Source organism: Sminthopsis crassicaudata, chromosome 1, assembly GCF_048593235.1.
Source record: "Sminthopsis crassicaudata isolate SCR6 chromosome 1, ASM4859323v1, whole genome shotgun sequence".
NCBI classification, from domain to species: domain Eukaryota; kingdom Metazoa; phylum Chordata; class Mammalia; order Dasyuromorphia; family Dasyuridae; genus Sminthopsis; species Sminthopsis crassicaudata.
This window is the reverse complement of record NC_133617.1, coordinates 236,285,749-236,300,707: the sequence shown is the minus strand read 5'-3', so window position 1 is coordinate 236,300,707 and position 14,959 is coordinate 236,285,749. Positions and strand designations below refer to the sequence as shown.

Genomic DNA, 14,959 nt, shown 5'->3' with positions numbered 1-14,959 from the left:
GGTTTGTGGAAATAAATTAAAGCAAGTTATAGAGGTAGTTTTTATGCAAAAATGGTAGATGTAACAGCAGTCTTGAGAATACACTCAAATGTTCATGTGGTTAAACTTAAAAAAGGATAAAATATTTTGTAAAGATTTACTTCATTAATAAAAATAAAAATAGCTTTTCTTTATATTAATTCCCTCCCTTTTCACCCATTACCCAAACCCCCCAGTCCAGAATATTCAGAATAAGTATTATTGATTTAAAATTTCTCAAAAATTAAAATGGTAATTAATAGGCAAGGTATTTTATGTTTTACTCACTTCAGTGCAGTGTATTGAATTTGCTTTCACCTTCTCCTGTAACCAATCTGATTTTAAAACATCAAAAAACATTTAAATTATACAAATTTGAATCAAAAATATATACTCCTAAGAAATCAATTTTTTTGTTGATTCATAAAAATGCATTAGAAATTGTAGGGTGTTGACCATCAAAAAAAATGACAAGCATTTTTTTTAAATGTCAATTTCCATTGGTACATACCACTGGAGAAATTAAATTGCACATGTGTACGTATTGTAAGTATCAAACTATATTTAAAAAAAAAAAAAAAAAAGGTCTTGTGTATTTCAAGTCTACAAGGCATCTGTGTACTTAAAATATGTATGGAGACCTATTGTACAGTAGCTTTGCCCCATTAACTGGGGTTTATAACTTGCGGTATTTATACACACACACATACACACACACACGCACATACATTAAATTGGGACATAGCTTAGGAGTGCTTAAGTAGCTCCAGCAAAATGTTTTAATTGCTCTCTTAAAGTTAACAGATGTTATAATAAAAAATATAATAAAAATTTAACTGCTGCTAAATAAAGACTTTAGAACATTCCAAAGATGTGTGGTTTCTTTTAAAATTTTAAAAATATTTTGCTAACAGTGACTTAAATCATTGTTTTCATTTACTACTGTCCCCTGAGGCTACCTGTATAGAACCCAGCAATTTTATCCATGTTGTAAGCATGCAATATATATATATATATATAATACAATGCATATGTAAAATATATATATATATTTAAAATAGGTTATAGTTGAAAATTTAAATGTTGATAAGGATATTTAATCTTTTAGGTGGAAAGCCAGCCTGTTTATAAAATTCATGTAATGAACAGATTTGCTGAAGTAGAAATGGTTTTCTCCCCATACATACATAGACTGAAGGCCATATCTCATAAATTGAACTTAATATTTGATCTGCAAATTCACTTTAAATAAAAAAGTATTAAGTATTCCGATAGCTTGCATACTTTAATTACAAAATATCTAAATAAAAAAAAAACAAAACAGGAAAACAATGCAATGCTCGCATGAAGTTTATTGATATATATTCATGGTGGTAGATTCCACCTTGAACGTTATCTCAAACAGCGTCATTTTCGGCATCTGTTAAAGGGAATAATGTACATGTTTAATGTTTAAATTTAGGCACTATACTGAACATGTTGAAATGGATGGTGAATTAAAAATCCGCAGTTCTCATCTAGATTGTTTCAAGAATGCTTGATTATTCTTTATTCAGATTGTTGGATCCATCCTTGGCAGTAGTGATGTTTTAACTGCTTTTGCACTAAAACTGGTTTATTATCAGTTGATTAAAAAATGTGATAAAGAGTAGATTATTTCAACCTTGGCTTACATGAAGATTTTACCTCAATTTGTGAATTTTAAGGATCTGAATCAGAAGTGACTTTGGGAAATAGTTATCTGTATGGTTTATGCCACATTGGAATAACTTGAACTGTCAAAAATCAGCTTAATTTTTCTTATATAACAACAATGAAAAGATGCAGGGCTTTTCTTGATTAATCCCACAGATTCAAATTCAGATGACTCCTTGGAACTAAATGTGTCTACATATATGTAAATAACACTATATGCTATATATAGATAAGTACACATACATATATAAATATATAAGTACATCAATATATCCACATATGTATGTGTATATCTACCAACCTGTTACATGCACACACACAGAAGTGGAGAATTATCATAAATGCCTCATTTTGGAAAGATCCAGCTTTTTTCCAAGGGCTCCAAGGAACAAGTTCATTTAAGATTTACAGGAAATGAATCCACAGTTTGTCAAGCCTCTAGTCAAACTCATAGATGCCATTAGCATATAGTTCCACCTCAGCAGCATTAATTCAGTGATAGCAGACTATGGGAGAGAAAAGGATGAACTTGGTACCAATGAAGAGGAGCTTTTACCCAACTGTATGTCAGGATGAATACTTATATAGATTCCCCAGATTAATAGAGGAAGAAATAAGTTACTTCAATAGTTCCACTTTAGAAAAAAAAAAATTGAACAAGCTATTAACTCCCTAAGGAAAGAATCTCCAGGGCCAGATAAAGAATTCTACCAAATATTTAAAGAACAATTAATTCCAATACTATACAAACTTTCGAAAAACGGGAAAAGGAGTCCTACCAAATTCCTTTTATGGCAGTTATGGTGCTAATACCTAAACCAGGGCAGGTCAAAACAGAAAAATTATAATAGACCAATTTCCCTAATGAATATTGATGCAAAAATCTTAACTAAAATATTAGGTAAAGAGATTACAGCAATTTATCACTAAGATTATCTACCAAGTAGAGTTATACCTGGAATGCAGGGCTGTTTCAATATTAGAAAAACTAAAATTGACTATAACAGAAATCACATAATTATATCAGTAGATAGAGGAAAAAAAGCATTTGACAAAATACAACACCCTATTAAAAACACTAGAGAACATAGGAATAAATGGAGTTTTCCTTAAAATGAAGACTGTGGGAAAGACAATGTCTTCCACTATATTTAAAAGTGTTACGTTCTAAAAGAATCTTGGTAAAACTTTTCAGGATATAATTCTATAGTGCTCAATAAAGTTCTCAGTAAAGGCTGAGCTTCACCTTTGAACCCTCTAAATAATTAAAGCCTCAAACCATAAAATGCCTTTTTGTCCTCAAAGAATAAGTTATTTGCCTCTTTTAATAAGATTTTACATTTTAAGAGATATCCCACACCCTAATTTATGGAAATTTAAAGTTTGGACATTGATACTCATTTTGAATGTCTATTATGAATTATCCCTTCACTTTAAAAATAAGGTGCCTATATGAGTCTCCCTATTTCTCCTTCCCAAGGTTACCACAGATTAAGAATAGTGTGAACTCATGCTGATGCTAAACCCAGTCAATAATTTCATCTCTCAGAATCAGCCTGATTTTCTAGCATATTTCTGTTTTCATTGTGATTATGTTTTCTTGTCATTGACGTCTCAAAAACAATTTCTTTAGCATAAAAAACCTTGGTGTTATGTTGCCATTAATATAAGCTGTCTACTTAATGAAAGCATAGAACTAAAACAAAAGTTTCTAACTAGAATTCCTACCAGAGCAGAATGAAAACAGCATCACAAACTGATGCAACTTTTGAGCAGGAAAGGACTTCAGACATCATTTGGGCCAAGCTCTCAGCTTCAGATATGAGTAAAATGATGCTCATAGGATTCAGAGACTTGCCTAGTTGTCCCACTCAGGCTGTCACATCCTAAACCTGAAATGCTCGTTCTACTGCACCACTACTAAGAACCCCTGATCTCACTGATGCAGGAATTCTATTGATACAAAGTTCTCTCTTCATCTTTGTATGCAAAATTTGTGATTTACTGTGATTGAGATAATTCATCACCTGGTAATCAAAACTCCAGTGATAACAGTTTCCAAACTTGGCTAGATAAAAAGATGATACATTTCATCATGGGTTCATATTTAAAGTCTTTCCAGCTTGGTAAAATCTGTCAAAACTTCTACTTCACTTAAATGGCCTTCAGTAACTCTTCATACGAGACAATGGAAAGGGGCTTCTGTGGACTTTCTAGGCATTGAACCACAAATTTAATGACTAAGTCATCTTAATGCATAGGAACAGTCCTTGGAACAGGCAGACTCTTTTCCCAAAACCAGCTCAGGTTACAAACTTGCTGTTAGGATTCTCACTTATGACATCTTTGGCCACAACAATCCATGAAACAAGATAACTATGGTCTTTAGTCTTACATGACCAGCCCTTACTGCTGCTGTTATGGTAACAAACTATAAGGGACAGCAGAAAGTGCTAAAAATTCTAGGGCTTTTTAATCATTATAAAGAAAATTAACACTGTTTGGAATTTAAATGTGATATCTGAGCCAATAACAGAAATGAGTCATGTCACTATTAATATTCTCACAATAAAGAAGCCCAGAAGGTGAAAGGAACTAAAAACCACATGGAAGTGTTGATTCTCAGGTTCTCTTTGAAGAAGCAAACAAAGAACATAAGAGCTGGTTTTAATATAAATCTATAAGCAACAAGAAGTCACTGGATGCTTGGTCATCTATATTGTATTGCTCAGAACAAAGATTGCTAAAAGACATAAATGAGGATTATAAATTATGCATCCACAGAGAAAAATGAGAAAAATCCCACAAACTACTAGCTAGATAAGCCTTTAGAAAATAAGCCAACTTAATGCTTGAACATTTAATGACTTCAGCCAATGACAAGAAAGGATAAATTACTATTACTGCTAACAGTTTTCAAACTAAACAGACTACTGATTTTAGAACAATTTAAAATGAAATTGACGAATGACATTGAAAAGTGTGAAATTGATAAAAGAACTGATTGAAACGATTATCATCATTTCTGAAGGCTTAACCAATTCAAATAAACCATCTTAGCCATAAAGCACTTAATGTCTTTGATAGCTAGAAAGTCATGTTAGTCACATGCAACATCAATTTAGAATTTCAACTCATTTGTCAATATTTCAATAACCTATTTGCTCAAGTCAGTGACAGTGAAGCCTCTACATTTGGACTCTGTAATCATACTCTTCCTTATGTGCTACATAAGAAAATCAAAATGGCACTAAATTTTTTTAAAAGAAAAAAAAAACTGGACTAGAGGAAATCCATGCTGAGTAATTATCATAATAGGTGAGAGGATAATAAGGAAGAAAATTGTGTGGGGGGGAAGATCTGTCAATATTTCTATAACAGCCTATTTGTGCTCAGTCAGTGATAGTGAAGTCCCTATATTTGGACTTTGAAATCACATTCTCTAATATGGTCCATAAGAAAGTCAAAATGACACTGAAATTTTTTAAAAGGGAAAAAAAATTGGACTAGAGCAAGAACAGAGGAAATCCATGCTGAATAATGATCCATAATTATGAGGAAGTTGGATCAATTACCAAACCTGAAAGTTAAAAGATTATCTAATCAAGCCTTTCAAAAAATTACACCACCTTATTATCAAAAAGAGAAGAGCTAAAAATTACTATTAAGTATTCCAGACATTAAGAACCACCTGCAGACATAAAGGGCATTCTTAAGGAAGGCAATAAAAAGGGAATAGGCAAATTTTTACAAATGACATTGTGACGAATTACCGTCTTTAAAAGTAGAAGTCTGAAAAGTCAAGAGAACAGAAGACCTTATAGCCACTAAAGCTATCAGTTTAAAAAAAAGTGGGGGGGATATTTATTTTAATTTGCTAAAACAAAAGGCTGTCTTCCAAAAAGATCTCATGCATATTTTAAAATTATACAAGACTCCTTGAAAGATGTAACAACAGAAATAACAAACCCTTTTGTCATCAGTTAAAGCACAAAACGTGCAAACATTCTTATCAAAAGTAACCCTTTTGTCATCAGTTAAGGCATAAAACATGCAAACATTCTTATCAAAAGTATTTGTCATTGTCAGGAAGGACATAATCTATCAGAGATCCAATTGAAAATGGCACCCTATATACATCTAGTTAAGTCCTCCCTCTTTGTCAGTAACTTGGTACTGATTCCCAAAACACCACCAGAAAAGGCACTGAGCCTTCTCAGAGAGCTCCAAAATCATTCAAAACATTTCTCATCCTGAGAGAAAAGAATAATAGATGAATTCTGTTTATAAAATGCAGTTAGTTTTGGACAGGCAATCCATCAGATATCTTGGACAATTATTGCAGTTGGACAATGAATTAGACCCAGAATTTAGAAGAATAGGCTGCATTGCATTTGGGAAATTGAGTTACTGATTCCAAATGTCTCTCTGAAACAAGGAACTTATATTTGCAATAATATTTTTCCAGTTATAGCTAGCTATTGTATGTAGTAAACTACACTCACAGTGGCAGGTCACCCAAAAAGTAGTAGTAGGAAGGCTTAATACATAAGCAATTGTGGGCATCTATAGGCTATATAAATTTAAGTTCATCTCCTCAGCAGGAGATTAGGAGAAAGAACCTGAAGAATGCTTTCTCATTAGCTCACCAGCTGCATCATTGACAATATGAAACAATTGAATCAAAGGGAAAATCAAAGACTAAGTTAAATATACAAGATTGGAGGATAAATATACAAGAATGAAACGGAAGAAAGAAAAAAACTCACTCTCACTAGGACTCTATAGGAACCTGAAGCTCTTCCCCACTCAGACTGGACCCTGGCTCCTCTTGAGATGAAAGCAGTATCCTGTGTTCCACAGAATGAAGTAGAAAGAAAAAAATCCACTATTCCCCCCAGAAAGAAAATATAGTAGGTCAGAAATTTGCAATTCCCTGGGAGGAGGGCAGACATAATTTTGCAAAAGAAGTGATATATTAATCTGGCTTGGTTAATTGAGGGCCAGCTAGGTAGCACAGTGCACAGACTGTCAGGCTCGGAAGGCAGGAAAGCTTATCTTCCTGAGGTAGGAATTTAGCTTGGACTTGAAATTATGGAAGCCAGGTAAAGGGATGAGGGAGGAAGAAAATTTCAAGAATGAGGGACAAGCTAGAAAAATGCCTAGAGCTGACTTGTCTTTCTCTCAAGAGGAAAAGTAGGGAAGATTAATGTCACTAGACCAAAATAGTATGTGGGGTGCTCCAGGAAAAGAGGAATATGAGTGAGAGCAAAAAGAGGGAGATTAGGATATAAAGGGCTTTGAATATCAGATTTTGTATTTGACCGTGGAGGTAAAAGGGAGCCACTAGAGTTTGAGTTGGGGGTGTGGAGGGTGTGGAAAGGGGTGGGATATGCTGACATGGCCAGAAGTGCATTTTAGGAAAATAATTTTTAGGCAAATCAACCACTTGCAGCAGTTTAGATTTGAGAAGAGATGAGGGCCTGCACCAGGATAGTGATGTTATCAGAAAAGAGGATGAATTCAGATGTCATGGTGGAATCAACAGGCCTTGACAATAGATGGATATTGAGGGAGGTAGGAGGAGAAAGCTAGTGAGTTTTGAGCATCTGAACCAGACTGGGAGGATGGGTTTGCCTCCAAAGCAATAAGAAAGTTTAGAAGTGGGGATGATGTGAAAATGTAGTACTGAGTTTAAGCCCTCTTAGTTCAAGGTAACCCAGCTAGTTAGAATAAAGTTGAAGCTTTAACTTGAACACATATCTGAGTCAGTTCTGTAATCTTTTTATTCAATCATCTTGATGTCTGCAATTTTGTAAACATGCCAAGAAGGGGAAAAGCCAATAGAATGAACGCGAGAATCAAGATCTAAGATCTTCTCAGTGTGGAATGATGGCCCAAATCTAACAAGATTTAATTTTCCCTCCCTTTAGTTTCTGTAATACCATGTCTGACTTCTTCACTCTCCTCCCACCTTCCCCAAGTCTCAGATTCTCTCTTTTACACTATTTCCCCCACCTCTTCGATCTCTCCCCCACTCTTTCAACTACTATTGTCTTTTTATGCAGATCTGTACATCCAGTCATTCTTATATTTGGCATTTTCATTTTCACAGATTTTCTCAACTCCCTAACTCTATCAAAAAACAATACCAACTACTTTCTCCTTTCTCAATTTTGCTATTTTGAGGAGCAATGTGATTCAATGAAGTGTGTGCTGAGGGTTCAAACCCTATACCCTTCAATCCCATTAATGAAACAAATCTCTATACCACAGGATTAATATGAGGAAAATGCTTCTCTCTTTCAGCATCACATAAGTGAGCTGCTATTTTTATTGTTATATGCCTGTATAATTCTCCCAGGCTCAAAATCTTGGGACTTTTCCCCATTCTGCCTTTGCTCATCTTATTAAGTCCTGTAACATGACTACTTTAACCTCTCTCTTGAAAGTGTGTTTCCTTCCTTTCCAATCTCATCTTTTTCCCAGGGTAGTCTCTCTTCCCATGTCCAAATCATGTTGTTGCCAGATTATCTTCCTAAAATTTACTTTCATTACTATACTCCTTTCCCACTCAAAAACCAAGTCCAAACTCTCAAATTTATATTCAAGACTATATTCAAGCCAATATTCAAGACCCTATCATCTGGCCTCTTTTCCTATTAGACACTATTCTTTTACTGTTTTCAAATAGAAGCATCCTGCTCCAAAGTCAGGCCAGTTTCCCTATCATTCTTCCTCCCCCCCAAAAAATTCTTCCTATTTTGTGGCTTTGTTCATCCTAATTTCAACCCAACCTGCCCATATTTTTACCTACCTTTCAAGGGTCAACTAAATCTTTCACACTATATCAAAGCTTCTCTATTACCCATGCAGATTTCCCCATTCTCTTTCATCATAATTACCCCCCCCTTTCAAGTGGCAGCACGTATTTTTGTCTTGTTTTCAAAGTGTTTTAAGTGAATTATCCCACTCAATATGCTTCTTGGAAATAAGAGCCATGTTATAACTTGAAAATTTGTGCATTATTGGATTGCTCTCTTATTTTATGTACTGAGTTTCCTTGCTGCAGGCCTGCTATGCATCTGAGGGGTATTTAATATCAATTGGTAATGAGGAAGTTTGGAGAGACAAATGAATAGAACAAGTTAAGAATATATCCCAACTCATCACACATTAACTTGACTCAATTCAATTTAATTTTCTTTTTTCTTTTTTTTTTAAAAAAAGTCACTCTCTAGATGAAACAAATCAAGATTCTGAAGCTCAATGTTAAGATTTCCAGACTTCCTCCAAAAAGTCATACCCTATTGGCAGGGAAATTTATCTACCATTTTAAGTGTCTGTTCTGCGAAGGTGAGCAGTAGTCACGGTAATTTCTCCAGCAATACCGTAACTTCCTGCAAAGGGAGCCCGTTTGTCACCAGATCCTGACCCCTTTTTGGCTGCTTCTTCTATTGGTATGGCAACAGAAAGAAAAACTGGGCTTTGTGGCCTGGCGGGATCTTGTCCATTTGGAGGAGAACTACCATTCTGGGGGGCAGGGGTATGTTTCTGGAATTTCTGCTGTTCTGTAGGAACAGCTATGGGAACTTGGACTGCAGTATATCTCTTTGAGGGATCTGGCTGTGAAATAACAGCATGTCCAGGAAGAGGTTTCCACTCCTGTGTTTCCTGAACATTTGAGCCTACTAAAATAAAAGGTGGGGCACCGGTCCTCTTGGAGTCGTCCATCATCACATAAGTTGGAGAAGTAACTTTCGGTGGATGCTGCAGAAACTGTGGATCCTTAGCATTAGATAGATAGAGGGTTGCTTGGGAAAAAGGCCCGGGTGCAGGTGGCGGTGATGGGCGGCTTTGTTGGTTCATATCAGTAAGACAATAAAGGGTCCACATGTTAGAATATGGTGGTGGTTGTCCTGCTTCACTTGCTGCTATCGCTATAAAAAACAAAAAACAATTTGCAGGCATTAAAGGTTTGGTCTCTGTATCAAGCGCTATGCACAGAAATGTCTTGGCAAATTTTTTTTTAAAACATATCAACAAGTGATAACGCTATTGTGCCATAAAGCATGCTATAGAGAGAGCTACAAGAATTGTATTTGGTAACATGAAGGAAAAAAGGAGGAGTTTTGCACAGTTGAAAAAGGAGAACAGCATTGGGGCTCATAGGAAGTAGCAGGGACATGAGGGTTGTGGCTAAGGAGGCCCCTTTTATTCCAAGTTCCTGTTTCCTTTGTGCTTAAGCAAACTTCAGACATGGCTTCTGCAGAGTCCTCAGACAGGACACTGATAATTAAATTCAACTTTACAAAAATATCAGCTGAGAAGGGTGCTAAGCTAATGAAAACAACATTAGTCCTATTATTGCACCTGCAGAATGACGTTTTCCTCACTGAGGGAAGTCAGCACTGGAGGCTATATTTCAGACGCTTTTACCAAACAACAGAACAAAACTTCTGGCTACCCACTGGCACCGCAGATTCTCCCCATTTATACGCCACTCCGTATGAAATGACCCATGCTCTCTGACTCAGTGTCCCAGAGAGCACCTCCAGCAAAGGCAGGGCTTGAAATGATAGCTCCAGAGAGGCAGTAAAACAATCTGCTAAGGTCCCACCAGAGGATGGGCAGATCTCTCTACTCCCCCTTCAGGGCCTATCATGTCAATTCTGGTTTGCCTAGAGGAGACATGTGCTTTCTTGGGAAACTAAGTCCCAGAACAGGGGAAGGAGAAAAAGGACTCGATGCTTCCAAAAAGGGAAGGTAAACCAGTGTTTTGCTTTACTTGATGTGCCGACTTCATCTTTAGCCCCACACCAGGGATTTTTACCCCCCCAGTGCAGCCTTCCTTCAGTAAAGGAAAAGCCCCATTATGCACATGCTGAGAATGATGTTTTCAACAGTCAAGGACATGTTTTCAACTGATCTTTTGTTAAGTTTTAAATCATATGCACACAAGCCAGGTCTTCTTTTTAAACAACAAAACAGTTTGAATTATCAGAGTCCTAGGAAAACACTTGAGACAAATCTTTTTTTTTTTTAAGTGCTGGATATTCTGATAGCTCAATCTCAATGAGTAAAAATATCCTCTTACAGCTGATGACCATAAAACCTGGCCAAATAATGGGAGTTCAAAAGAAAGAACATTTTTTTTCTCCTTCAAAAATACTTAAGCATTTGAAGACAGGAACTTGGGATGGAAGTGCTGCCGAATGCCACAAGTCTAATGACCGTCCCACATGCTACAAACCCCAGCACTGTGCTTTTTTTGCATCGGTACTAAACCCCTTTTCACATTGCCAAACAGAATTTGATATTTTTTTTTCTAAAAACCTGCTTTGCTAACACTTTCCTAGTCACACTTGGCTCCTTTAGGAGCCCAGGTTGGGAGAAATTCTGCAGAAGGGAATGGGGGGATTGGATCATGCACGTCTCTTCCCTGAAGAAAAATTCCAAGGACTTCTGCAACTGTCCTGTTAAGGAGATCCAAATCACCTCCTTACAAAGCTGGATTGAGATGAAGGGCAAATCAGTGCACAGGAGGAATGTGATGGAGACAACATAAGAAATGATTTGGCAACTGAGAAAACAAGCTAGATATTAGTATACCTCAGGAGAGGCAAAGATCAGCCTAGACACTTGAATAATGTTATCAATCCTTGAACAAGAACTTGGCTGTCATCCTAGTTACCAAAGTCATCTGTGATGTCCCCAACAATTCAAAGCTTGCCCTAACTTTCCCTCTCTCCATCCAACTGTTATGTTGCTTACTAAGCTGCAGAAATCTTCCCAAGTGCAAGGGGGAGGACAAGGGAGGAACTTAATGCCTGCCCCAGTTCCTCCAACCCAGATGCAGAATTCTCCTGACCCAGTGCGAAAGCAGTTGAACACACCACCATTTCCCCCCTATTTTTGAAGAGGAGATTTAAATGCCACCACCTATGTAAATGCATTGCAATGGAAGATATTTTACTTTCACAGAAGTGAGAAATTTCAAACCAATGACCAAGTCTTTAACAAGTACACCCCCTTCATTCAGTTTTGGTGTTTTATAAACTTGATGAGCCCCACAAATTTGCAGAGCAAGGCTTTCAAAAACTGGTGTATTTCCTGGATTCGATTTTAAAATCTTCACTCCTGTGAATGTCAAATCTCAAGCCATAACAAGGCATTTAAAAGGAATTGACATTTAAAATACACAATGGAAGTTAAAGACCTTATGAACCAGACACACTACATACAGCAAGCTAATACCATATGTTAACCTGTAATATAAATTTTGTACAAATTATCTATTTTTCTTACCTGGAGGCACCAAACCTTCTTCAGGCGCTGCTTCCCCTTCGACTTCCCCTTCTGGCTCATCCTTAGGACCTTCTGGGGCACTAGCTGCAGAGCGTACTGATTTTGGAGTTCCCCCAGAACTGACATTTGTGATTTCCTCCGGGGGTGCAGAGTGAATGGATTTTGAAGACCCTTCAGCACGCACAGATTTTGCAGAACCTTCAGCGTGTACAGATTTTATAGAACCCACGGATTTTTTAGACCCCTCAGTATGAACAGATTTTGCAGAACCCTCAGTATGCACAGATTTAACAGAACCCTCAACATGCAGGGATTTTACAGACCCATCAGCAGTGTGCACAGATTTTACAGACCCCTCAGCCTGCAAGGATTTTGCAGACCCTTCAGCAGTGCGCAGGGATTTGACAGATCCTTCAGCAGTGCGCAGGGATTTGACAGATCCTTCAGCAGTGCGCAGGGATTTTGTAGACCCCTCAGTATGCAAGGATTTTACAGACCCCTCAATTTCCAGGGATTTTATAGACCCTCCAGCAGTGTGCACAGATTTTATAGACCCTCCAGCAGTGTGCACAGATTTTGTAGAGAGAGACTTTGCAGAGGCCTCTGACTTCAGAGACCCTGCAGAGGCCCCCTGGGTAGAGCCTATGGATTTTGCAGACACCATGGAGGTTGTCTTTCGATCTATCTGAATTTGGCCTTCTGATGGTTCATCAAAAGGGATTATTATGTGCTCCGATATTTGCTCTACAAAAGCTGCTCCTTCGGTCTCAGGCTCATTCAATTCAGGTGAAATATATTGAATGGATGATCTTATTTCACTACCAGCCTGGAAAGGGACGTTAGGAGCTTGATCGTGAGCAGGAAGGTCTTGTTCACCCTGCAAGGGGACTGAGGAAGCCGAGGACGTTTCAGCCTTAGTTTCTTTGGAACCTAACTCTACACGAATGGATGTCTGACTCAGAAGCTGAGGCGTTATATCTGAAAGGCGGGCCGAGGAACCTGGGTCTTCAACAGCCTCTAGGGACACGTACATATTGGGCAGAGAATGCATACTTGTTGCCACATCCACCATTAACACTTCAGAATGAACAGATGAAACGTTACCTAACATCTGGGCAGCTAGCTGTGCTGGGTCGGCTGGGACGTAGGCAAATTCAGGCGAAGCAGCTGCCAGTGGAGATGGCGAGGATGGTGGGGTGGATACCTTAGGGGTGGATGCTTTGGGAGAGGGCTCACTCACTGACTCAGTTATCTCTTCGGCCTCGGTGAGTTCAGTGTGAACTGATGGGAACTGGGTTGATTTATTGCCAAACAACGGGCCCGACATGTTGTCCTCCTCTGTGTCCGTGGACTTCTCTTTCTGTCTGGGTTCATCACAAAACAGAGTTTTTGTTTCTTGCTCTTTGGCACACTCTGCTTTCTTCTGTGCTGTTCCTTCTGACCATTTCTCTACTGCAGAAACAGAAAACAACAATGGCAGGAGAGTTAGAAGAGGAAGTCAGAGGGTGGGCGCTGTGCTTCCTCACCTCCCCCAAGACCATTAAAACTTCATTCATGGGGTAATAGAACCTTTGTAGTCTTCATCAAACATCACATGGATTTCCAAAGAGTCTCATCATTTCTTAAGACAACTGAATTAACTAGTATCCAATGGGGCATTTTTCTGCTGTTCCTCATTCCTGATTCTAAAATACTTATTTGTAGTTAAGACATAATAACCATTTATATTTCTATGTGATACCTTAATAAAGCACTCTGAGATAACTTATCTCATTTAACTCTAGAGACACAAATCTGCTTGCTATATTGACTTATATTTATATTCACATGCTTATATTTTCACATGGAGGTATAAAATGGTAGAACATTTTTATTGAAGCTTTTTATTTTTAAAACGTATGGCAAGGATAATTTTTCACCATTTACCCTTGCAAAACCTTGTGTTCCAATTTCTCCCCATGTCTCCTAGATGGCAAGTAATCCAAAATATGTTAAACATGGTAAAAATATATGTAAATCCAAGGTAGACATACGTATTTATGCAATTATCTTGCTGCACAAGAAGAATCAGATCAAAAAGGGAAAAATGAGAAAGAAAATAAAATTCAAGCAAATAACAAAAGAAGTGAAAATGCTATGTTGTGATCCACACTCAGTTCCCACAGTCCTCTCTCTAGATGTAGATGGTTCTCATCATCACAAGATCATTGGAACTGGTTTCAATCATTTCATTTTTGAGAAGAGCTATGTCAATCAGAATTGATCATCATGTAATCATCTTATTGCTGAAATCCTGAGTTATGTTCATTTCATTCAGCATCAGTTCATATAAGTCTCTCCAGGTATTTTCTGAAATCATCCTGCTGATCATTTCTTACATAATATTCCATAACATTCTAACTTATTCAGCCATTCTCCAACTGATGGACATCCATTCAGTTTCCAGTTTTTTTGCCACTACAAAAAAGGGGTGCCACAAACATTCCTGCACATGTGGGTCTCTTTCACTTTTTAAAGATCTCTTTGGGAGAAGATCTAACTCAGATCCAATTGATCAATGATGGACAGAATCAGCTACACCCAGAGAAGAAACACAGGAAAATGAGTGTAAACTGTTTACATTTTTGTTTTTCTTCCCAGGTTATTTTTACCTTCTGAATCCAATTCTTCCTTTGCAACAACAACAAAAAAATTCAGTTCTGCACACATATATATCGTATCTAGGATATACTATAACATATTTAACATGTATGAGAATGCCTGCCATCTAGGGGAGGAGGCGGAGGGAAGGAGGGGAAAATTCAGAACAGAAGGAAGTGCAAGGGATAATGTTGTAAAAAATTACCCATGCATATGTTCTGTCAAAAAATGTTATAATTTTAAAATTAATTTTAAAAAGATAAAAAAAAAAGATCTCTTTGGGATATAAGCCCAGTAG

The 14,959-nt window shown here is 37.2% G+C and overlaps 1 protein-coding gene across 4 annotated transcripts in view; it reads right to left on the bottom strand.

Moving 5' to 3' along the window:
• Nucleotides 1-1,352: 1,352 nt before the first annotated feature.
• The window catches only part of CABYR (calcium binding tyrosine phosphorylation regulated), a 32,244-nt gene continuing 18,637 nt past the window's right edge, over nt 1,353-14,959 (bottom strand). For 2 of the 4 annotated variants that reach the window (XM_074276853.1, XM_074276844.1), the window contains 2 exons: nt 13,126-13,473; nt 1,353-9,653 (listed from right to left, as the gene is read on the bottom strand). In XM_074276853.1, the coding sequence (XP_074132954.1) occupies nt 9,049-9,653; nt 13,126-13,473 (953 nt within the window). In that variant the 3' untranslated portion in view covers nt 1,353-9,048. Of the gene's footprint in view, nt 9,654-12,021; nt 13,474-14,959 lie in introns of all 4 variants that reach the window. The other 2 variants (XM_074276837.1, XM_074276829.1) reach the window with 1 other exon arrangement.